The sequence below is a fragment of the Eupeodes corollae genome, chromosome 3 (genome assembly GCF_945859685.1).
Source record: "Eupeodes corollae chromosome 3, idEupCoro1.1, whole genome shotgun sequence".
Classification (NCBI taxonomy): Eukaryota; Metazoa; Arthropoda; class Insecta; order Diptera; family Syrphidae; genus Eupeodes; species Eupeodes corollae.
In genome coordinates, this window is record NC_079149.1 from 81,970,573 (window position 1) to 81,994,915 (window position 24,343).

General features: G+C 34.8%; 1 protein-coding gene and 1 long non-coding RNA gene across 2 annotated transcripts; both read right to left on the reverse strand.

The window, feature by feature from the left end:
- Positions 1 to 298: 298 nt before the first annotated feature.
- LOC129951497 (zinc finger-containing ubiquitin peptidase 1-like) lies at positions 299 to 15,162 on the reverse strand. Its single transcript, XM_056063685.1, has 8 exons — positions 14,646 to 15,162; positions 14,244 to 14,580; positions 9,492 to 9,700; positions 8,866 to 9,418; positions 8,681 to 8,809; positions 8,370 to 8,589; positions 781 to 992; positions 299 to 596 (listed from the first exon to the last, which is right to left on the reverse strand). Exons 1-8 carry the CDS (start codon positions 14,897 to 14,899, stop codon positions 552 to 554), a joined length of 1,959 nt encoding a protein of 652 aa, XP_055919660.1. The 5' UTR covers positions 14,900 to 15,162; the 3' UTR covers positions 299 to 551.
- Positions 15,163 to 21,725: 6,563 nt separating this feature from the next.
- LOC129951120 (uncharacterized) lies at positions 21,726 to 23,251 on the reverse strand. The gene is made up of 2 exons (XR_008782133.1): positions 22,138 to 23,251; positions 21,726 to 22,066 (listed from the first exon to the last, which is right to left on the reverse strand). It is a non-coding gene; the product is annotated as an uncharacterized LOC129951120 (long non-coding RNA).
- Positions 23,252 to 24,343: the final 1,092 nt, after the last annotated feature.

The following is a 24,343-nucleotide window of genomic DNA, read 5'->3' on the forward strand; positions in this document are numbered from 1 at the left end:
ATTTTTGTCCAATTTTAGGAGCCCACAGCTCTATCACCGCAATTTTAAGCACGAAAAGCAACCGGCGACTTTTCAGCCGACTCGGCGCCTACCACACAGAAAACCGTATATGCATATAGGGACAGATAATATGATAGAGAGATTAAGGAGTCAGACATCATAAAGACGATTTTGCATTTAAGAAATGAGTTTAGGGCTGTCGTGTCGGGAGCCCTATCGTTTCAGGACGCATCTGGATAAATCCTCTTTAAAATCATTACCTCTACGCAGCTTCTGTTTGACTTTTATTAAAACGATCTTTGTTTTTTTTTATTGGAAAAGATTTATTTAAATATAATTAAAACGCATACAGAAATTTAAGTTTCTAGCAATACTTGGAAGTTAATAAACTAAAACTTAACAAAGCTCCGCACACAAAATCAAATAATAAAATTAACACTAAACTAGTCAATTAATTTTCAACATCTTTCGTTGATTGGTGATTGAAATATTGCTTTTATGCGTGATAGTTTTTTTACTGGAATAAACCAAATTATTATAATTAACACTAGTCAACAATCAGGAGGAATTCTATGGGACCTCAGAACTTTACTAGCCTGAAATGAAAAAACCATTAGATCATATCATGCTAACATTATTATTTTTTTTTTGTCAAATGGATGAACATTTAAAAAGTTTACAGGTCTTAAATAAACCAAACGATTTGAACTTGAACTGTTTTCGAGTTTCATATACGTCTTAAAAACGTTCATCTTTTCGAGTTTAGCCTGCATTGTTTACCTGATATTGTTCCTCTGTTTTAATCAAACCTCGAACTGCTACAACTTGGTACTGTGGAGCTCTCATGGCAAACGGTCCTCTTCTTATCAATCTAAGTGAATCTTGTGAGGATCCGAGTGCAGCAACTTGCCGCGGACCATGGCTGGGGTCGAGAACCAACAATGTCAAACCAGTCGCACGTTGTTCAATACCCACGATGGTTCTAGAATGCCCTGCAAAGAATAAGAATAAGGATGTTAAAAATTAAATTTTTTGAAGTTAATATCATATACTAGGTATTAGGTAATTTGTAACGTCTTTATGTAGGAACATATCATACACTAGCCAACTGGATTTAGAATAAACTGTTTAATATTTAGCTAATCATTTTATTTCCGCTATACGAACATTTATACCCCTATTATGGTTGACGAATCGAAAGTTCGAAGTTAGATATTTTCATTAGCGAACTAACACATTCGACATACCACGGTTGGAGAACTTTACAATTTAAGTTTGAAATTCAGTGCTACCATACAAAAAAAAATAACAGCCATAAATAAACGTCAACTCATAAAACTTTTGTGTTAATTAATTGATAATTTTCATATATAATAAAAATGCAAAATAAACCAAAAGATAAGATGTTTTTGAAGAGAACAAAAATTACAGAAAAAAAGTAAGAACTCTAATTTCTGGGAACTCCCTAATCATCTGAAGTGGAACAAATATTTTGTACCTACTGGAAGTTCTTTTAATTCTAATTGATTCCTTAACTTTCAGATCATATTTTCGAATGAATAAGGAAGCTTTTGTATTCGTATTAAACAAGTTGGAAGGCCAATTTAAAAATGCAAGCACCTCCTTAATCCCTGCTATACTAAAATTAGCTTCTGCCCTTAGATTTTTTGCTAGTGGGAGTTATCAGAGGAAAGCGTAGGAAATGATTTTGACTTAGTTCTGTCAAAATCCTCGGTTTTCTTAGTATTAAAAGAAGTTGTGTGTGCAATGAAAGACAAATTAAGGCCAACCTGGATCAGTCTCAACATGTCATCCGATGAGAAACAAAGCGAACAAACCTACTTTTTTTAAACGACCAGGTTAGGGTGTGTTAACGGAACCCATATGGGAATCGTTTCTCCGACTGAGTTGCGTCATCAATATCTCAGTGGAAAAGGATATTACAGCTTAAACGCAATGATAGTAAGTTTTTTCCCCGAGAGTAGCTTTTGGTTTTTAGTGCAAGTTTTTAAGGCGTGTGACCATAAAATGTGTATTCGTTATGTTGACTCAAGATATCCTGGATTAACCCATGATTTCTTTGTATGGAAATCTTAAGTCAGTTCTTGAAACATCCCAATCGAGCAAATTAATAAAAATATATTCCTCATTTTCCTACAACCTAAATCTTACATCATGAATTTGTCAAATATCAACAAAAATAACACATCCAATGAAGCGAGAGTGTCATCAGAATTAAAAAAAAAAAAATGGATGGAACTTCCTTTTCTCAGATGGTTCAAAAACTGCAACAAACACATCTTTTGCTCCTGTCAACGAAGATGGCTCTGTCAACAAAAAATCACGTCTCAATCCCTCTGATTGATTTCGAAAAAGCCTTTGACAAAATCGGCATCCACGTAATTATGGAACAATTAATCAAATGGAAAATTGGGCCAAAATGCTGAATTATATTAAATCATTCTTAAGCAATAGATATTTTCGAATTGAAGCGAATGGTACCAATTCGTCTACTCATAATTTGAAAAATGGCATTCCACAAGGATCGCCTTTATCAGTCGTCCTTTTTATAATTGCATCTAATTAAATCAGCTCCATAGTTGACCGTCACAGCACTGTAGGTCACACACTATATGCCGACGACTTGATTGTTTACTCTAAGTGCAAAGACTTAACGTCCCTCGCTTCAAATTTCACAAATATTCTTCAAAGCCTTTCAGAATGGGGGCAATACTCAGGTTCAAAAATTTCACAACGATGCCAAAAAAAAAAATTATAAAACGAAAGAAAACCTCCAGACTTAAATCAACGTTGAACTCCGCTTTAACATCCGCAAAAGAACTTGACATACCTATTGCCATTCAAAGTGTAAACTCAACCACCTATCCGCCCTGGAACTTACCAAAAGAGACTACTCTCACCAACCTTAGCAAATACACCATAACATCGACCAGTAAAGATGTTTTTTGACATGGCAGAGAGCCACAAAAAACAAGGATGGCACTTATTGTTTACTGATGTCTCAAAAACACAAGGCGGTACATCATTTGCTGTTATCGCAGAAAACTCAACAACCATCTGCGAAGACATACTTCCAAATTTCACCTCGATATTCACAGCTGAAGCTTTTGCCACTCTCGGGCAATTGAAAAATCCGAGAACAAAAAGACTATCATATTTACAGACAGTCTATCCTCTGTAAATGCCATCAACAACATTAATAATAATAGTGAAATTAGCGAATCCACCCGCGATAAACTCCAGAAGTGGGAAACTAAAAATTGCATGGATCCCAGGGCACCAAGGTATCAATGGCCACGAAGTTCCAGATGCTGCAGCTAAATCTGCTCTGAATGAACCTCTAACTACATTCTACGCCTACAATATAAGAGACTTAAGAAACCATCTACTTAAAACATGGAAATACAAAAGGAAAACTAACTGGTTGAATTATCACCACACCTACACCAAATTTAACCCTAACGCTGAAAAAGCCAACTACCCTAAAAACATATCGAATAATAAGATTAAAATATACATACGATTGCGAATGGGTCACACCAACCTGACACATAAACACCTCATCACTAACGAGACGCCCCCGCTCTGCCACTTCTGCGACGAAAATAAAATTTAAAAAGTCAAACTCTAGTTCACAACAAATTATCCGATCTTTTGACAGGAACCACATATAGTAATGTTAATAATGTATATAAACTAAAGTCAGCACTTAATTTAGAAAAACTTTTATAAAATTTGTTACTAGCTGAAAGCCTTAGCAGCTCTAGCTTTATATTTTAAGATATCATTAATAATGTAATTTATTTTATTGTTAATAAAGTTATAATAATAATAATACTACAACCACCATTATTCAACAATCAACACGGAGAGACTTAAACCTATCTTTCCTGTCACCACATCAAAAACCATGAACACGACTTTCATTAGGCTTCGACTTGGTCATACAGTCAGTACACACCAGCACCCCCTTAGTAATGAAGGTCCACCTACTTGTCCGTTTTGTACGCTCGCTTCGACATCATTCATATCTTGAACAACTGCCCAGCTCCAGCAACGAATATAAGCGCTTAACCAAATTTTTCCATCCACGAAGCCCTACAACACCCTAGTCAAGGAAACATTCAAAATATATGTACATAATTTATTCATTACATGTGCGTGATGTGCTAGCGATCAGAAGTGTATTTCTTGTGCTCTCTTTTTAACCATTTTTTACTTCAACCTAAAACTTAATTTGTTTGCTTGCTAAGTTATAAGTTAACTCTAATATAAGTCCTTGCTTTGGAAAAGGTCAAATCAAGTCAAATTAACTTAAAATTAGTTATTGTCAGTGATTTCTTTTTGTGAAATAATCCATTAATTTGGAAGGTTTAATCGCATGTTCTATTCACCTCTAAATATAAACTCACTCAAAAAATCTACCGCTTAAATTGTCAAACACAATATAAACATGACCCACCAACACAATATAAAAACAATGAAGCTGTCACGCTCTCCGCACACACCCGCACAAGTACAGACACGAGCAGGAAAGGCTAAAATTGCAAAAGATTCACCTAAAATATCAGCACCATCATCTGCATCATCAACACCATCGTTAACAACATCATCTTCATTAACATCATCGTCATCAACAACTGACGTCACTATAATTTTGGACAAAATAAAATCTCAAGGCATCTCACTTTCACGACAATTGAAATCAATGGAAGAGAATCTAACAACACGTATCACCGCCATAGAACAAAAAATGAAATTGATTGATGCCTTGCAATCTTGCAAAACAATATTAACAAGCTTAACGACCGCGTCACTGTTTTAGAAACATTTTTTGCACGGGTGGAATGCCTAGAAGGGGAAGTCAACAAAATAATCTCTACAACACCGCTAAACAACAATAACAATGAAGACACCGCTTTTTCAAATAACACCGTTTGCGCCGAAATCACTAATCTAAAAGCACAAATTGAAGCGCTAAACGTAAAGAATTTAGCAGCAGATGCCATTCTCATAGGAATACCGACGCTTGCAGGTGAAATTTTAAAAAATATTTTTAATAACATCTGTCACACGTTGAATTTGCAACCACTAAAACTGTGCCGAATTTTTCGCGCAAGCCAAAGAGAAGACTCGATTGTTATTGTAAAATTTTTGTCCGCACACGATAAAAACACAACACTTAAGGCGTTTGCCGATTTTCGCAAAAGAAACTCGCGACAGTTAATTTTAAGAGACATCGGTGAAGATTCGAACGCTCCGATCTATTTCCACGAGAGCTTAACCAAAAATAATCGAAATATATTACGACACGCAATTCGTCTTAGGCGCAAACATCAACTGTTTTCTGCTTTCACTTCAAGCGGAATTGTTTACATTAAATTAAATAACAATGATGTGCCTAGAACAGTTAACTCGGTTGATATGCTGAACTCAATGGTCGAAACTTGCAAGCGAAAAGCAAATATAAATAATAATGAAGAAGAGCCAGCAGAAAACAACAACAATGAAATTCTTATTAATTGCAACAACTCAAGTCCCGAAGCTGAGCAAAACAATGACAACAAAAATGAAGCTTCTCAATAATGCATACGCAATGCACACACATCAGCGCTGTCTACCAAGGAATTTTAGCACTTTTAGTATTTTTTCTTTTTATATATTTAATTTAACTAATTCTATTTCACTTTTTTTAATGTCTTTTAAATATTTTCTTCTTTTAAACTGTTTAATTGTTTCTAGTCGATTTTTATTTTTGGAAGTCTATTCAGCATTTTTTCTACCCAAAAAATTGAAATTTCTTTTTCTGGCATCTTTCTTTATAAAACAAAGTTCTTCATTACGCTGTTTCGTTCTTCTCAGGTGGTGTTTTAAATATAACATGACCTATGAGTCAAGCTAGAGGTAGAGGGGTTCCACAGGTCAGCAGCAATACAAATTTCAACAAAACAGGGACTATGCTCAAAGTTTTTCGAAACAGATACGATGGATTATCTGTATGTCACATAAATGCTCAAAGTCTGCTCAAACACTTGGATGAATTTAAAAGTACTTTCAATGATTCCAAAATGGACATCATTTGCGTATCTGAAACATGGTTGACCGAACAAGTTGATAGCTGCTTATTGAGCACCGGTAACTTTAAAGTTTTCAGATCTGATCGTACTGTTTCTAGGGGAGGGGGAGTGGCTATTTTCATAAAAAAATGTTTCAAAAGCAAGTTAATAAGGAGTACAGACAATAATAGTGGATTGCAATACCTATTTATAGAAGTCACTTGTGCATCCAATAAATGTCTGATTGGTGTTATCTACAAACCTCCTAACATAACAGACACAAACGTCATTACAGACATTCTAGAGGAAGTAACACCTAACTTTAACCACATAATTATTGCAGGTGACTTAAATATTGATCTATTAGATAAACATAACAGTAGGACCAAAAATTTCAACGAAAATCTATTATCCATCAACCTTTCTCCAGTTAACACTGATCAACCCACGCATTTTACTTCGTCTAGCTCCACTCTACTTGATACATTCCTGGTCAATCAACCACATCTTGTGAACTTCTATGGGCAGCTTGATGTTCCCGGATTTTCCAAGCATGACTTAATTATCGCTTTTTATAACATTAACCTAAATCCGACCTCAGAAACAGAAAGCATTTCATTTAGGAATTTCAATGCAATCGATATGCAATCATTGGTAACAAGTATATATAACTCTAATTTAGAAAATATATACTACATATCAGACGTAGATGAGCAAGTTTATTTCTTTACTAACAAAATTAATGACCTTTTTGACACCTTTGTGCCAATTAAAAACGTGCGAATCAGAAACCCTGAAATAGGATGGTACACTAGTTACATTGATAAACTTATTCTGAAAAGAAATATATCTTACAAACGTTGGAAAAGGTTCAAGTTACCACTGTTGTTCATGCAGTACAAAACGTTAAGAAATGCAGTGAATATTCAAATCAGAAATTCCAAGCGAAGATTTTTTGCGTCGAGATTTAACAATGTTTCTTCCAAAAAATTGTGGCAGAACATAAAATCTCTTGGTATTACGACGAAACAAAAGATTGCTGAGGTTGACTGTGACGTAAATGAACTAAACAAACAGTTCGTAAGTTCTGTTTCTGACACAAATAATGGTGTTGCGTTTGACACAAACTTTGAAAGAAGTAATGAGCTTCTCTCAAGTTTCAGTTTTAAAAGAGTTTTTGAAGTTGAGGTATTTAAGGCCGTAAAAGACATAAAATCGGACGCTATTGGACTAGACAATATGCATCCTAAGTTTGTAAAAATTATTCTTACTTTTATATCTCCTTTCTTGACACATATCTTTAATTCAATATTAACAAAGTCCTGTTACCCGGCACTATGGAAAGCTTCAAAAATATTGCCAATTCTTAAACAGTCTAATTCGCAACAAAAAGAATACCGACCAATTTCTATCCTACCATTCATTTCAAAAGCGTTTGAAAAGATCGTTAGTCAGCAGATAACAGCATTCTTGGAAACACGGAATTTAATTACACCGACGCAATCTGGCTTTAGACCGAAACACAGCAGTACGACTGCGCTTCTTAAGATAAGCGACGACATACGACAACAAATCGATAATAATAAAGTCACAACTTTGGTTCGTTTACCTCAGAGCCTGAAGTCTTGTATCTTGTGCTCGCTCTTTGTATATTAGCATTATAATTTTAATTATATGTTAATAAATTATAATAATAATAAAACTTAAGCAGATGAAATAAAGGAACAGTCATTCGTTTTAAAACTGGAATTTTTATAATTTCGTATATTTTAGGTATACCAACGTCTATGGTCAGTACCGTAACAATTTGTAAGATAAGGCTCTAGTGATTTTTCAGCAGTAAAAAAGCAAGGCAGATTCAAAAGCGCTGTCGAATCAATCCAGTGATTATTTAGATGAAATTATTTATGTTATGAAAAATAAAATGTCAATTTCATAGAAAAGATTCATGAAAATATGTAGCTGTCTAAACAATTTGTTCAGAAACTTCAGGGAGTGAATCATTTTTAGTCCCTAACTTCAGTACCCGTGACATGATTGTTAGTGCTAGAACTGTAATGCCAGAGGTCTTGGCTTCAATGACTATCTGCGCAGCCTAAACACGGGTACGGCACACGGGTACTGCCACTTGCGAAAAAGTGATAAATCCTCCAAAAGCAAACAAACTGTATGTCTCCTCTATACCTGACAAGACTCGCACACAAGAATGGTTGAGAGTTGTAAGTCACCACCCCGTGTGGTGTATGAATAAAACATATTGGTTTTTCTACTAATTAATAATTTTATAATTACCTTGATGTTGTAGATATAACGGGGGAGTATGAACACGGCGTTGCTCAAAATATTCTTGTACCCAATTAAATAATTCAGGATGACGCCCATCTTGAGAAGTGGGTCGATGAAAATCAATTAATTGGCAATTTATTCTCAACCATGATAATACGGTAACAATTTCAGTAGCTCCTATCCATTTTCTTGTATTATATAATTTACATCCTAACTGCTCCGAGCCCTATAAATAAATAAATAAATGCATAAAAGGTTTTATTGAAATTATTTTTAAGAATTTACTACTTGAAATTCTGAAATAAAACTTAACATACCTGAACGTCAAAGCCTTGCGCCCACGCTGCCTCCACCATTTTTTGGAGTCTTGAAATACTTGGTATAGCTGTCCGAGATGGACTACGTTTTCCCCAGGCCGAATACAAAACTTCGTTGTAACTTGTGTTCTAGACAAACCAAATTTAAACCTTAAAATATGATCACAGTACACACAGTAATTTACCTGCAGCAAAGATGAAAAGAGCATTTGTAAATTTCTGTAACCACATCCCCATCCTTTATCACCATAACTCGATGCATAATGATCGACGGCTGAACAAAGCAAGGACTTAATAACTCCTGGAGATGATGAAGAAAGTGCAAGAACGCGTGAAGCAACTGATTTTGTGCAGGAAGTTCCGTCATCAATTCCGTGAGATTCCGCAGCGCGCAATCCAACTTGTCTTTCATAATAGTCAGCAACACTCATCTCACCAGCATACACAGCTCTTTGCATAGCCTCAGCTGATTGTTCACGAAAGTTTCCTTGGTCGTCCATTCCATACTGAGCCCTTAACATATCGAATTCCTTTTGTTCGCGTATTTTTTTCTCTACCATATCCAAAGTAGATTCGGTTTTTGTTTGGGGACTCCTCGGGAAATGAGTTTCAATGTGCAATTCCATTTCTTGAGATTTCATTCGATCGAATTGCTTATTACACACTGGACATATGTTAACTACCTGTTCACCAGATACAATATCACTTGGATTCGCTTTCTCTGGACTAAGTATATCCCTGCATATTTAAAATTACATAATCAGATAGATAGAATTTGTATTGAATCCATATTATTCGTAATATTAATCACCTATGCTCTATATTAACGTGGAGTTCTAAAGCTGCTGATTCAAATATATCATTGCAAATAGGACAGCGTTGGCCAGTTAACATATTGTTAAAATTAATGCTGGCAACAGAGGAACCATTTACACTTGGACTTAATGGATCAAAATGAGATCTGTTTATGTGAATCTCTAAAATATTTGCGTTATCCGATGTGTAAGGACATAATGGACACTGTTAAGATAAATGTTCTTTCAATTCCTTCAAATAATTGTTAAAATCTCAATTTTTAATTATAGTCATTTTTATTTATTAATCAAACCATAACATCTTAACAAAGAGTGCAATGTTTTAACAACAAAAACAAAACGTGGTTCTAAACTGAACTTGCTTATGATAGTAAAAGGAAATAAACAATAAATTAACTTTTGTAAACTCAACTTTTGCAAAGGCAACTGCAATTATTGCATTTAGCTCAAAGGAAGGATGTAAAAAAACATGTCAATGACAAATCTATGCATCTAATTCATTATTTTAAATTTCTTGAAAGAGACTATATCGCTTTAATAATAATAAGTTCTATGTCATTAAAAGAAAAACAATACATTTTGCTACCAAGAATTCAAAAACATTTTTTATAAATTTATTTGATATAAGCCAAAGTGGTGCACAAAATAAATTATCAATATCTAAGGTTATGGAATCGATTAAAACTTAATAAAAAAAAAGGCTTGATGAGAAGAACATAGTAATGGAATTATTATTTTATAAAAGAAAATGTAAGCGGAAATAAATTTTTAAAACGGTGTGTCTAATAAAGATTGAAGTTTTATCAAAGTTTGTAAAGTTGCAGCGCAGATGGTTTCCCTACCAGTAAAAAGAAAAAAGCTTTTAGTGTGTTAAAAGAAACCCCTTTTAAGGTTTTACTTTCTTTTAACTAGAGAGGCCAATTAGCTAAGAAATTGCAAACGTGGTACAGTAAGAAATAAAAATGTTTTTGTCTACAAAGGTTCTTTGGGTGTTTACAGAAATTAAATAAATCTTACTCTTACTTTAATATTATAAATGTGAAAGTAACTCTGTCTGTCTGTTACTCAATCACGCCTAAACTACTGAACCAATTTCATGAAAATTGTTATGGAGGTATTTTGATACCCGAGAAAGGACATAGGCTACTTTTTACCCCGGGAAAATGACGCTTTAACGCCTAAACTACTGAACAGATTTAAATACAAATTTGGTTAGAATATAGTTCCAGACTTAAGAAAGGACACGAGTTACTTCTGACTTCGGGAAAACAACGCATTCCTATGGGCAAAATTACTTTTCGGGGAATCTGATCGATTACGCGGTAGACGAGGCAGGTGGTGGCGTGGGGGGAGGACATCACTGAGTGGATCTACCCGAACGGGCACACACAATTTCACCATGCAGACAACTTTGATATGTACGTCAAAGTAGAAAGTGTACGCGTTATAAATATTACTGGGAAAGATTTGTCTGAATTTGGGATGACTTGACCACAAAGAATTGGGGGAAGTGAGCATTGATTTAGTTCGAGAATTAAATAATGATATTGTCGCTCTAGATCAGAGAATAAACGAAGATGTTCAACTTTTAAATTCAGAACAAAAAATAGTTTTTGACACAGTTATACACAAAATTTACAGCGGAGAAGGTGGTTTGCTATTTTTAGATGCTCCAGGAGACACAGGCAAAACTTTTCTTTTGAATTTGTTGTTAGCTCAAATTCGAAAAAACAATGGAGTTGCTTCCTCAGGAATAGCAGCTACGCTGCTTAGTTGTAGACGAACAGCGCCCTCGGATCTGAAACTGCTGTTGAACTTAGCTCATGAGGAAACGCCAGTGTGTAATATCAGACAAAGTAGGAAGCGTGGAAGAATGCTGCAGCAATGTAAATTGTTGGTTTGGGATGAATGTACGATGTCCTACAAAAAAGCATTTGAAGCACTAGATCGTACACTGAAAGACATCACGAACAACCGGGCTATCATGGGAGGGATGATGGTTCTCTTAGCTACCGACTTTCGACAGACCCTGTCGGTGATTACTAAAGGTACACAGGCAGATGAAATAAACGCATGTTTGAAAGCATCTGTGTTATGGGTACATGTAAAAAAGCTTTGTTTGGCTACGAATATGCGAGCACAGCTACACAATGATTCTCAAGCAGGACAATATACCGCTGGTCTTCTAAAAATCGGAGAAAATTGTATGCAAACAGATTGCAATGGCTCGATTACGTTGAGTCATGAATTCTGTCAAATTGTCTGTAGCACAGATGGACTAAAAAGTAATGTCTATCCAAACCTTCGTATAAATATGGGCAATCGGGAGTGGTTGTGTGAGAGGGTAATTTTAGCTTCAGCTAATGAAATAGTTAGCCAGATAAACGAACAAATTATGTCGGGCGTGGAGGGAGATATCGTCGAGTACCTCTTAGAAGACAACGTTATGGACACGGAGTAAGTAAAAACAGTCCTGTTAATGAGAAATCTTGACGCACCAAAGTTATGTAATGGTACACGGCTACAGATAACTCACCTAGGAAAAAATATTATAAAAGCTATAATCATGATTGGAATAGCAAAAGGAAAAAATGTTTTAATCCGCATTCCGATAATTCCAACTGATTTACCGTTTCAGTATAAAAGAGTACAGTTTCCTCTGAAAGCAGCAATTTGCAATAACAATAAATAAAGCTCAGGGCAAACACTGAAAGTTGCAGGTGTAAATTTGAAAAAAAAAAAAACAGTTTTTCGCATGGACAATTGTATGTAGCGTGCTCACGAGTCTCACAACAACAAAATCTTTAAAAGCTAGTATACAATATTTTTTTTTTAAATAGTTCAAATAATACTTTTGACAAAAAGAACTGTTTTTTTCAATGTGAGCATGAATTGGATCGTTGAAAAATTGATTTTTTTCATTGGTTAGGCTATTTTGGTATAATTACAAGACAAGCGAATAAAAGAATATATGTATTTGATTAAACTCAACTCTTAACTCTTTCTAGGAGGATAGGGCGTTGCTGAAAGACGAGTCAATCGAATTTTACACAGATGGATCAAAAACAATTGAAGGGGTTGGTGGAGAATTGTACTCTGAACGGCTGAAATTAAGTCTCACATTCTGCTTTAACAATCATTGTAGGCGGAACGATAAAAAGGTCTCGTCCTAGGTTAAAGAAAACGTGATATCAAGATCTCACATCCATATTTTCCCAGATAATAAAACCGCTATCAAATCTATGGAGTCTGTCTCTACAAAATCTACAACAGTCCAAAACTGTCGATCATCTATAATAGAGATGGCATATCAGTTGAATATGTACCTTGGCTGGTGCCGGCCAATAGAAATATTCCAGGAAATTGTAAGGTAGATGAACCCGACAGGAATGGTACAGTACGTTTGGCTAATTCTGTCATACCAATCGCTACATGTGAAGTATTGATAATGAAAGAAGCTATGAAGAAGGCAAACACCAGGTGGAATAACATCACCACGGACTACACTAGATTTGAAGCACTCAAGGTGCTTGCTATCTCTAGCAGATGGCAGCTAAGCTCGATAATCTTTTTTCAAAAGCTGTATGGGAGAGAAAGATGAAGAGGGTGAAACAGTTCTTTACCTCCTCTGTATACAAAATAAAACCTGCTCTAGCTCAAAAACGAAGGAAATACCCAGGAGAAGTCTTCTTAGGAGCGTCTAACTGTTTGGGCTGCGGCAAGGACAAGTATCAGTATAAGAGCATCTTAGAAAATCATATGGAGCCCTATGCTGATGATAAATGTATGCATGGTAACGATTCTAAGCATTCTTCGCGGCTAGTGAAACAGCGGATTATTGATCACCAAATCAATCTTTTGAATTGGCCTGCACAAAGTCCTGGACTCGATCATATAGAAAACCTTTGGAGCGATGTAGAATATTAGGTTGCATTGACGAAACCAACAAAAATTACAAGAACTTTGGGAAGCTATTAAAGAAAGCTGGAACAGCATGTGTCAACGCCTTACAGAGAATATTCTTTGCGGTTACAAGCTGCAGTTGGACAGAAAGGTTTCCCATCAAAATATTAATGAAAATAAGAAGTTTTTGGTAAGAAAACCACTTGATGCACTAACCTATGCAGGTAGTGTCGAGGTATTTATATATAATCTTTAGAGCGTAAATATCCTTTTATGTGTAGATGCTTTCTAGTTAGCATTCAAATTGATCTGGTGAATATTTTCAAAGGGGTTTAGTTGCAAACTGTATTGCTTTTATAAACAAACAATTAGGGGCACCGACGACTAATTTTTGGGGTATCATCTATTCTTAAGGAAATCGCAAACCTGCTACATGGTAATAGAATCGAAACTGAAATATATTGGAGATCTCGAACGTCAGCTTTAAGGCATATTTTCGATTCTAAAAAATATAATTTAGAGCACATTCGTGTCGTTTATTATATTATACTTGTCGATGTTATCGATTAAAGTGGTGCTTTTAGAAAAGTACCTAGGACGCTCACATGGTTGTATCTTACTCTGTTCGTGAATTTGGCTTGTCAAGTCATAGAAGTTTAGTTTTTTAAAGGGATAAACACAAACTCAAATTGATTTGCTTTGTTTTGATTGTTTCTTTATAGAATTCAATTGTCAAAGATGGATATAAGAAATGTTTTGAATTGATCAAATTGTTTTGAATATAAATTAAAAAGACAAGTTAACATAGAACGACGTGCAGTATATATACATAAGAAAAGACAAACCTGTAAAATTGACCCCTTGATTGTGGAGCAATAACTTTTTAACTGCAAACCGAAATTAGAGCGTGACTCCATATTGTGCATGTCAAATCCATTAAGTGCATCCTTTTTATCAGCATGTTTGCCATTTTTGATTTCGCTACTGTTGCTAGAACCCCCATTAGATTGGCTATCTTTAGTTAAGCTTTTTGAACACGAGGCAACATTGAATTTAAAATTATCCTTTTGGCTGTAATCACCATTAAGATTGAATTGATTGAAGGGACGATTAGCATTTTCGACAATTTTTAAAGGAGAAAGTTCAAGTTTTTGGATCTTGTTGTATTGCGTATCGTCATTGCTGTAATTAATGAAAATTATATTAGATTTAAGAGATTTTGAATCCAATATAATTATTTTACTCACCTTTCGATATCACCATCCGTGAGGGAAACAGATTCTTCCTCCGGAGTCAAATAATCAAGATGAGCTTTATTTACGTGTAACAAAAGCTCTGGCGGAGGAACTCCAGCAAATCCACAAAATGGACATTGAGAATTGCCTTCGACGTGACACGTTCGAGTGTGTTCTCGAATACGATCATCGGAAAGTCCTGACATGCCACAAATCTCACACGAATGGGCAGAAACATAATTAAGATCTTCTTTTGAATCTGACATTGCATGAAGCAATTCCGATTCGTTACAATTTGTTAATAAGATCGATTTTTTCTGATTTTGAGGAGCAGCCCTTTGATGAGAAAATTATTTCAACAAAACGTCCTTCACCGCGAATTTTTAATGTATCAAAATTTAATTCATTTCAAAGGAAATAATACAGATATACAGAAATTTTTATGTCAAAGATGTCCTTCGAACTGTCATTCCATAAAATAAGCAGAAAGCCATAAGGACTTCCAGTAATTCAGAAAGACCTTGCCGCTGTATTTGTATTGACTTTATGACATTAGAAGTATATCCTTGACTTCTTTGGTTGAAAATGACAGTACTTTAAGGAATGAAGCTCACCAAAAGTGGACATTTCTGCTGAACTGTGGTGAATCAATAAACTAAAATAAAACAGAAACTAAAATAAAAAAATGTACCTATATTGTATCGCTATGCATTTTATTTTTCTAAAGTGAAAATTTAGATTTATTATTTTGTTTGTGACAGAAGATTTTGGAAAGAAATGCAGAGATACCATTAACTGCTGAAACACAATGGTGACGGAACCGGAGCCGGAGTCGTAACCGGGATACCTGTCAAAATATTAAAAGTACGCAAATTTGATTTAGTGGTTTGTGTGTTGTGCATTAAATCAATGTTAAAATATCTATATATAGATGTCTAGAGAATTAAACAATCAGAAGTTGAATTGAACAACATAATTGTGAACAACATAATTGTCAACTTACGTCAAGGTTAACACCATTCCTCATTCTGCGATTATAGCTTTTCGAATTGACGATTTCGTCAAACGCTTTTCCACTAAACTCAACATCAAGTTTTATTGAGTGTGATTCATTCTTGTTGATTTAACGAATTGATCAGGATCATTTTCTTTAATGAATTTAAAAATGGTTTCAAAATGCCCCTTTTCATTTCTTTCCTGGTACGATGGCCGCACCCACCCCTTTCGCGTATTAACTTTACTAGAGTATTTTAAATAAATATACGACTTTTCAAAAAGAGACATTATTAAAAATATATTTTCGTTTTCAAAATCCATTCTATTAAATAATTTTAAAACTCAACCAAACTTAAACCAATTGTTAAGTATCAAATCAATAATTTTAAAATAAAACAAAATCTATATCAAACGTCAAAAAGTTGTACGAGGCATTGTGTACGTACTTTCTGTTAACGTATGACAAGCTGTGACAAGCTATTACGACTCCGGCTGCGGCTTCGATTTTTGCATTACGTTACAGCAGTAAAGCGAGAAACAGGTGGACCCAGCAACTTTGACATCTGTGCAAGCCACCAACTTTTGAGAAAAATGTTTGAACTTTCTTTTTGCATCTTCTGTTTATTTTGGATTTTAAAATGGAAGAACATAAGTTAAATTAATTAAAAAAAAATATCATTATCACTGCACACAGTTTTTGTATATAATATTTTGTTTGTATGCTGTCAAAAGAACTGTTGACATCAATCACACGATTTTTGAAGTTGTGTTCTAACCTGTTTCTCCTCTAACAACTTTGATAACTTCTAATTTCATAAGCAAGAATAATCTCACTGAAATTCGTTTTCATAATCAACTTTTACTCAAAATAAATAATATGGGTATGCGTAGGTACAATATAACAAAACTGTTTAGGAAATGTGGATACCTGTCAAAGAAATCTTTTATGTTAAATTTTAGGAATTACAAAAATGTGGAAAGTAGCTCTGAACTATTTTAATATGGAAATCAATCACTTGTACTTTAAAAGTTGGACAATAGAAGTCAATTAAAGCTGCTTCAAAATAAAAAGAATTTAAATAAGGGGCCGGTTATAGCTATCAGTAAAATCCATTAGTAACTTTAAAACAGGAGGAATCTGAAATGTTTTACTGATGAGCGCTTAAAGCAATCAGTAAATTTACTTCATTAAATTTTTGTTTTCTCTCAATCATAACATCGAGCTTCGAACCTCTACAGTTTTTTACTGTTGCTTTCATCAGTAAAATTTTAAATGATGTGATCGAAACAGTAAAAAATTAGAACACCAACAGTAAAACGAAATTGAATTTTTTTTGGCTTTTGGCAATCAGCTGTTCAGTAATGAAATTTCATCATTAAAAAAATTTAAATAGATTTAAAAATTAAATAAAACTTTAAAAGCATTGTTTCTTTTTAAAAAAATACTTGAATATAGGATTCATCTTAGTGCATCAATCTTTTGCTAGAAATAAATCTGTAACATGTTCAAAAACTAAAAACAAAAAATTTACTGATGGATTTTACTGATAGCTATAACCGGTCCCTGATAAAAACGGATTTTGATAAATTTTTGTATATCTTTTGTATATGAATTTATAACAGTTAGATTTGATTTGACATGTGAGAAAACATTAAAAGTGCTATGCGGTCTAAAATTAGATGACCAGAGATACAAGTGGATTGAAACCAGTTTGAGTTAAAAATTATTAATTTTTACGCACCTAATAAATTAATTTAATTAAAGGTGTTAAACAACCAGAAATTCTCTGTTGCAAAAGCTTATCAAAACGAAATGGATTTTTTTTAAATTTCATCATTAAGCTCTTAAAACGCAAGTATGGAATATGCATTTTTCTTTTTTGACAAAAAAAAATACTTTACATTAGAATTAATCACATTGCATTTATTTTTGTCTGAAAATAAAGCTCTATCGTGTTAAAAAATATAGAACAAACATTTGCTTTGTATTACAAAAAACAGAGCATATATTTGATGAACATTAATCGGCTATTTTATTTTAAAGTGTCATTCGGTGTTGAGAGCATTTACTCACGAACAAATTGTACGTGCATGACTAGACATATTTATTGCTATTTCATTTTTTGTTGTTTTTTTTTCTCTTTCGCACTTCATTGATGCAAGGAAAAACATGCGCTGTGTAATACCGGACTTTCCTTTGATTCCAATTATCAGCAAACCATAAATTGGTTTGCTGTCACCTTAATAAAAATTTAGATCAACAAAACGGATTGCCTTAGAAAAATCGAAAGAAGAATCTGAACACAGCAAAAAATAAGGCAAAGTGTCAACATAAAGTTAATTCACCTCCATTCCATTTTCTTCGTCACCACCCACCTGTCAGTTTAACTTTCAATAACTGTAGTATAAAATTAAGGCAACTATCATTAATAATGTGTAATTCCCCTTATGTTTAGGTTTCAGAGTTTCGTAGCTAGATGTCGCACGCTGAGCGCGAAACTCTGAAACCTGAGACATAGAAGCGAGACAAAAGGTTGTTTGGCTCGCTCTCATAAAAATTTGTATTCTAACGACTATTCTATTCAACGGACGCGCCCAAGCCAGTCGAATTAGATTTGTAGTCTTTAAATAAGAGTTATATTTTAATAAAGAAATTATATACCACAACGTCAGGTGTGGGGTAATACACCAAAAGAAAACTAAATTATTGTGTATATTACCTCTTTTTGCGGATTTAAAGCCAGCTATGACAAAACTCAACAAAGCACAATTGGTTGAAGCACTTCAGAGCGCTGGAGTAGATGTGCCAGACACGGCTTCTCTAGCTCAACTTCGGGCATTGTATGAAAGTACAGTTACAGTGGCACCCCAACAACCTTCTGGTGAGTTAACTGAGAAAACTCCACCTTCTGCTGAGCTAACCGAGGAAACTCCACCTTCTGCATCTCCGAATGGAGAGAATACTTCCGAAACACTGGCCGCTTCTGATAACAGGCACAGTAATACAGCTTCTGATGTCCAAGACTTGGAAGAAGAACAAGAGCTGGCCAGACTTGAGCGTCGGAAAAAAATCCTTGAGCTAAGGAAAGAATTGGACCAGATGGAAGCGCCCACAACATCTTCGGTTGCACCATGGCGTGCAGTGGACTTCTCAGACATCGAAAATGCTGTTCCTGCATTCAACGGTGACGATCCATACAGCATCACTAAATGGATAGTTGACTACGAAGATGTGACCGACTCGCTGGGATGCGATGACCGATGCAAGTACTTGTCTGCACGCCGTCTCATGCAGGGAACTGCGAAAATGCTGTTACGCACGGTCTACGTTGACAACTGGGATTCTTTGAAGCAAATACTTATCAAAGAATTCGACCATAAGATGAGCAGACAGCAGGTCTATCGTCAACTGAGTGAGAGAGTACGTCGTCAGGGCGAGCCACTTCTTCGATATGTCATATGTATGCAAGAACTTGGGTCACATGCTGAAATCGATGAGGCAGAGTTGATCGAATTCATTATCGATGGTTTGAGGGATTCACCAGCAAATGTCTCTATTCTTTTTGCCGCCAAAACTATAGTAGAGCTCAAAAACCTCTTGCCACGATACGAAAAAAGAAGAGTTCCGAGGACTATGGTTGCTAGGGCAACAACTTCTGGAGGAAATATGGTTCCCTCAACTTCAGCATCAAACAACGAGCAGTCCAAGAGATGTTTTAATTGCTCAAAGTATGGGCACATCGCAGCAAAATGTCCAAAGGAGCAACGACCAGCTGGATCCTGTTTCAAATGTGCTGACGAGGGGCACACTTACAAAAACTGCCCTTATATTGTGAAGACCAGAGTTGGAGCCGTGAACCGGGATGCCCTACATGATGACACCAAGGAGCTGACTCAGAGTTTGGATGCTGTTCAGATGGTGAGTGTCGCCTTTATGACAAATAAGAATAAGTGCACAAAATTTATCGATTGTTGTTCTCTTTTGGATACCGGTAGTCCGATTAGTTTCATACGAAAGTCTGTTCTGCCTGAAGAAATTAACGTTCAAGAATCATTAACGTATTCAAGATTTAAAGGATTAGGAAACATTAAACTCTTTACGTACGGTACGATTAATTGTTATATTAATATAAAAGATAATTTAAATCTTGTTTCCCTTATGGTTATTCCAGATGAAGTAACTCCTATACCTTTACTTATTGGTCGTGATCTCCTTGAAATCTTTAATATAAAACTTAACATGAACTGTAATAAAGTTAATATAACTTCTGAGCAGTGTCAAAATGAAATTTGTTCGAATAAAGTTTTTCTTTCTAACCAATTGTATATGTGCACTTATTCTGATGAAAAAACCGAACCTTCAGAGTGTAGTCATTATAAGAACAACATAAATGATGTTTTTGGGAGCAGCGTATTAGCCGGTGAATTAAAGATACAACCTAAAGAACTTAGTGATTGCTTCAAAGACAAGTTGAATACATTTGATCATGATCGGATTAAGCTTAAAGACGATCTTGATGTGAAGAGAGAATACAATAATGTTGAGGTAGATAGTGATTTATTTGGCTGCCATGCTTTTGAGATTATATGGGATAGAAAAGATTATATAGATATTGATTCAAATCTTAGTTTAGACATTTCAAAAACTATTAAAAATATAGTATCTCAAAATTATTTGAATTTTGATAAAACTATGGTTTCACCAAAGGATTTTGAGATGCACATTAGACTTACATCTGATATTCCTGTTTGTTTTGCTCCGCGAAGGCTATCAGTCTCAGAAAAAGGTACTGTGAGTGAAATAATAAAAGACCTATTGGAAAAACGAATTATTCAGCCAAGTAGTTCTCCGTATGCTGCACCAATAGTTTTAGTTAAGAAAAAATCTGGTGAAACCAGAATGTGTATAGACTATCGAGCATTGAACAAACGTACAGTAAGAGATCCTCATCCAATACCATTGATAGACGATTGCATTGAATACCTGGAGGGGAAGAAGGTTATGACCTTATTAGACCTTAAGAGTGGGTTTTACCAGGTAAAGGTAGCAGCAGATTCAACACAATTAACATCTTTCGTAACCCCGAACGGTCAATGGGAATTTCTTAAAATGCCTTTCGGCCTTAAGAATGCGCCCAGTGTTTTTCAGAGATTCATAATTCAAATTTTTCGTGAATTTATAGACAGAGGAGATATAGTTGTCTACCTAGATGATATATTAATTGCTAGTAAAACTATTACTGAACATTTTGAGATACTTACTAAAATTTTATGTTGTGTAGCGAAGAATGGGTTGGAGCTCAACTTGTCAAAATGTCGCTTTGCATATTCGAAACTTGATTACTTAGGGTTTAAAGTAACGGAACATGGCATCCAACCTAGTGATTCCCATATTCGAGCGATTGCTCAATATCCTGTGCCTAAAGACAGAAAGAAATTGCATTCATTTTTAGGACTTTGTTCATACTTTCGCAGGTTTGTCGAATCCTTTTCAAGAATAGCAAGACCTCTTTATAATTTATTAAAAGCTGAAACTCCTTTTAGATTTACTTCCGAATGCGAAGATGTTTTTCAGACTTTAAAGGAACGGTTAACATCTCCACCTGTATTGGCAATCTATAGTCCAAGGAAAGAAACAGAACTGCATTGCGATGCAAGTTCATTAGGGTATGGTGCAGTTCTACTCCAACGACAAGAAGATGATAAATTACATCCGGTAGCATTCTTCTCTAAAAGCACCACTGATCAAGAGGCCAAATACCATAGTTTTGAATTGGAAACTTTAGCCATAATTTCAGCTTTACGTCGGTTCCGTGTTTATTTGCAAGGTATTCCTTTTACAATCGTAACTGATTGCAGTTCTTTAACAATGACACTGAACAAAAAGAATGTTAATCATAGAATTGCTCGATGGGCCTTAGAGCTGGAGGATTATGATTATAAGGTCAAACATCGTAGTGGTGCCAATATGAATCATGTTGATGCCTTAAGCAGATGTAATGTTATATCCGTTATTGACTCTGAGGATGTTGATTTCCAACTCAGAGCAGCCCAAAATCGAGATGTAAAGATTTTGGAAATGAAAAACAAACTATATTTAAAAGATAATAATTCGTTTTTAGTTCAGGATGGTATTGTCTTCAAAAAAAATAAAAATGGTAAACTTCGATTCTATGTCCCATCTGAAATGGAAACTAATGTTATAAGAATGATCCATGAGAAAATTGGGCATTTAGGTGTAACAAAAAGCTCTGATCAAATTGGCCGTCACTATTGGTTTCCGAATGTTCAGGAAAAAGTTGAAAAATACATTAAAAATTGTATCCGTTGCATAATGCACTCAGCACCAGTTCGATCTAATATACGCAATTTGTTCAATATTCCTAAGGAGCCCATTCCATTCCATACAATACACTTGGATCATCTTGGTCCTCTCCCTTCAATAAAGTCAAAGAGAAAACATATATTAGTGGTAATAGATGCATTTACAAAGTTCACTAAATTATACCCAGTTGTATCTACAAGCTCAAAAGAAGTATGTGCAGCACTAAGAAAATATTTTGAGTATTACAGTAGGCCATCAAGAGTAATTACTGATAGGGGAACCTGCTTTACATCACTAGAGTTTAGTTCATTTGTTATAGACCAGAATATAGATCATGTTAAGGTGGCAGTTCATTCGCCACAGGCCAATGGTCAAGTAGAGCGAGTCAATAGGGTATTAACTGGCATGCTTGCTAAGCTTTCGGAACCAATCGAGCACTCAGATTGGGTTGTTACTTTAACACAAATAGAATTCGGACTAAATAACACTATACATCGCGCTATTCAAAATACACCAAGTCAATTGTTATTTGGTATTAACCAAAGGGGAGTAGTAATCGACAAATTAACAGAATTTCTTGATGATAAACAATTAAGTCAACTGGAAAGAAATCTTGAATTGTCAAGAGAAAAGGCTTCAGAAGCAATCACTAAGATTCAGGAATATAATATTAAATATTTTAATGAGCATAATAACCTGGCACGTATATACGATGAGGGTGATTATGTAGTAATAAAAAATGTAGATACAACAACCGGTGTAAATAAGAAATTGGTTCCAAAGTTCAGAGGCCCATACGTTGTTTACAAAATTCTACCTAATGATAGATACGTAATACGCGATATCGAAGGTTGTCAAATCACACAGCTGCCATATGATGGCATTGTCGAGTCTCGAAATATTCGACTTTGGAAGAATCGAGACTCTGAAGGTTCGGTTGATTAAGGGCGACACCTACCATCTCATGATTATAACTTAAGACTTGTTTGTTTAATTTAATCGTGGGCGATCAAATTGTCAGATTGGCCGAGTTGTAGTATAAAATTAAGGCAACTATCATTAATAATGTGTAATTCCCCTTATGTTTAGGTTTCAGAGTTTCGTAGCTAGATGTCGCACGCTGAGCGCGAAACTCTGAAACCTGAGACATAGAAGCGAGACAAAAGGTTGTTTGGCTCGCTCTCATAAAAATTTGTATTCTAACGACTATTCTATTCAACGGACGCGCCCAAGCCAGTCGAATTAGATTTGTAGTCTTTAAATAAGAGTTATATTTTAATAAAGAAATTATATACCACAATAACCAACCTTACTTCAACCCCCAGATTAAAATCAGGTAATGCTTGATTCCAATCAGGAGCACGGTTGCCAGATTGGTCTTTTACGACCAAATTTGGTCATTATTTTCGCAATTGGTCGTATGTTCATTTTTTATTCCATTTGGTCCCTTTTTTAAGAAATAGATTAAAAAAACTCGACTCTATTTCTTTCATATTCTCAAAAATAAAATGCATACCTAAAGCTCTTTTCATCTAATGTAAACGGTACATGTAATTATTTAATTGAAAGCACCCCATAACATAACAAATGCACGATCATGAAATGCACACACTAAAAGCATTTATTGACAGATTGCTCATCATATCCAAATCATCACATCTCAAGATCACAATGTTACAGATAAAACCATAGCGTTTGGTCTGCAAAAACATTTTTTAAAACCAATTTTATATAAATTTTATTTAGCGATATAGTATTCTATCTCCTTACATATCGTTAGCATATTGTGATTTAAAAAAAAAGAGGTTGGGATGCGACCCGCAGTACTAACTCCTCATCCTGTTTGCCGATTTGTTACGTACTATTTATGGTAGATTTTAATTTTTTTGATGAAAAAACAGGCTGTTAGATTTTTATGAAAAATTTACGCAATGTCGGAAACAATATTTATTTTGTGCGACATAATATTTGAGTCGAAGTAATTTTTTATTAAGTTTTACTATTGTTTTTTTTAAGGTTTTTAATTTTTGTAAGAAAAAACGTTATTCTTCCCGAACGTATGAACGTACAAACGCACGCACAGACTTCTCTCTAAAAATCTTTTACTTACACTCTAGGAAAAAATTTGGGGCGACTTTCCATTACCGCAGCACGAATTTCCTTCTGATTTTTTTTTTACAGTTAGGTAGGGGTCTCAATAGAACATGTTTTAAATATTAGGGCGAGGAAACAACTTTAAGTCATAAAAAAAAATATTTTCTTTTTCGGACTTAACCCTACTTTTTTTGTATTGCATTTTTTGAGCCTAAAACAAGTTTTTTTTTTAATTGATAGCACGGCGTACTAACAGCTAGGTATGTAAGGGGGGGCATGCTGCCCCCCTGCAACC

Bases quoted from the DNA above. Each gene is read 5' to 3' on its own strand.
- LOC129951497 (XM_056063685.1), bottom strand. From the start codon at position 14,899: ATGTCAGATTCAAAAGAAGATCTTAATTATGTTTCTGCCCATTCGTGT. The intron at 9,419-9,491 runs GTGATTAATATT...TTAAATATGCAG, and splicing joins CACGTTAATATAGAGCATAG to GGATATACTTAGTCCAGAGA. The intron at 8,810-8,865 runs GTAAATTACTGT...TGGTTTGTCTAG, and splicing joins TCTTTTCATCTTTGCTGCAG to AACACAAGTTACAACGAAGT.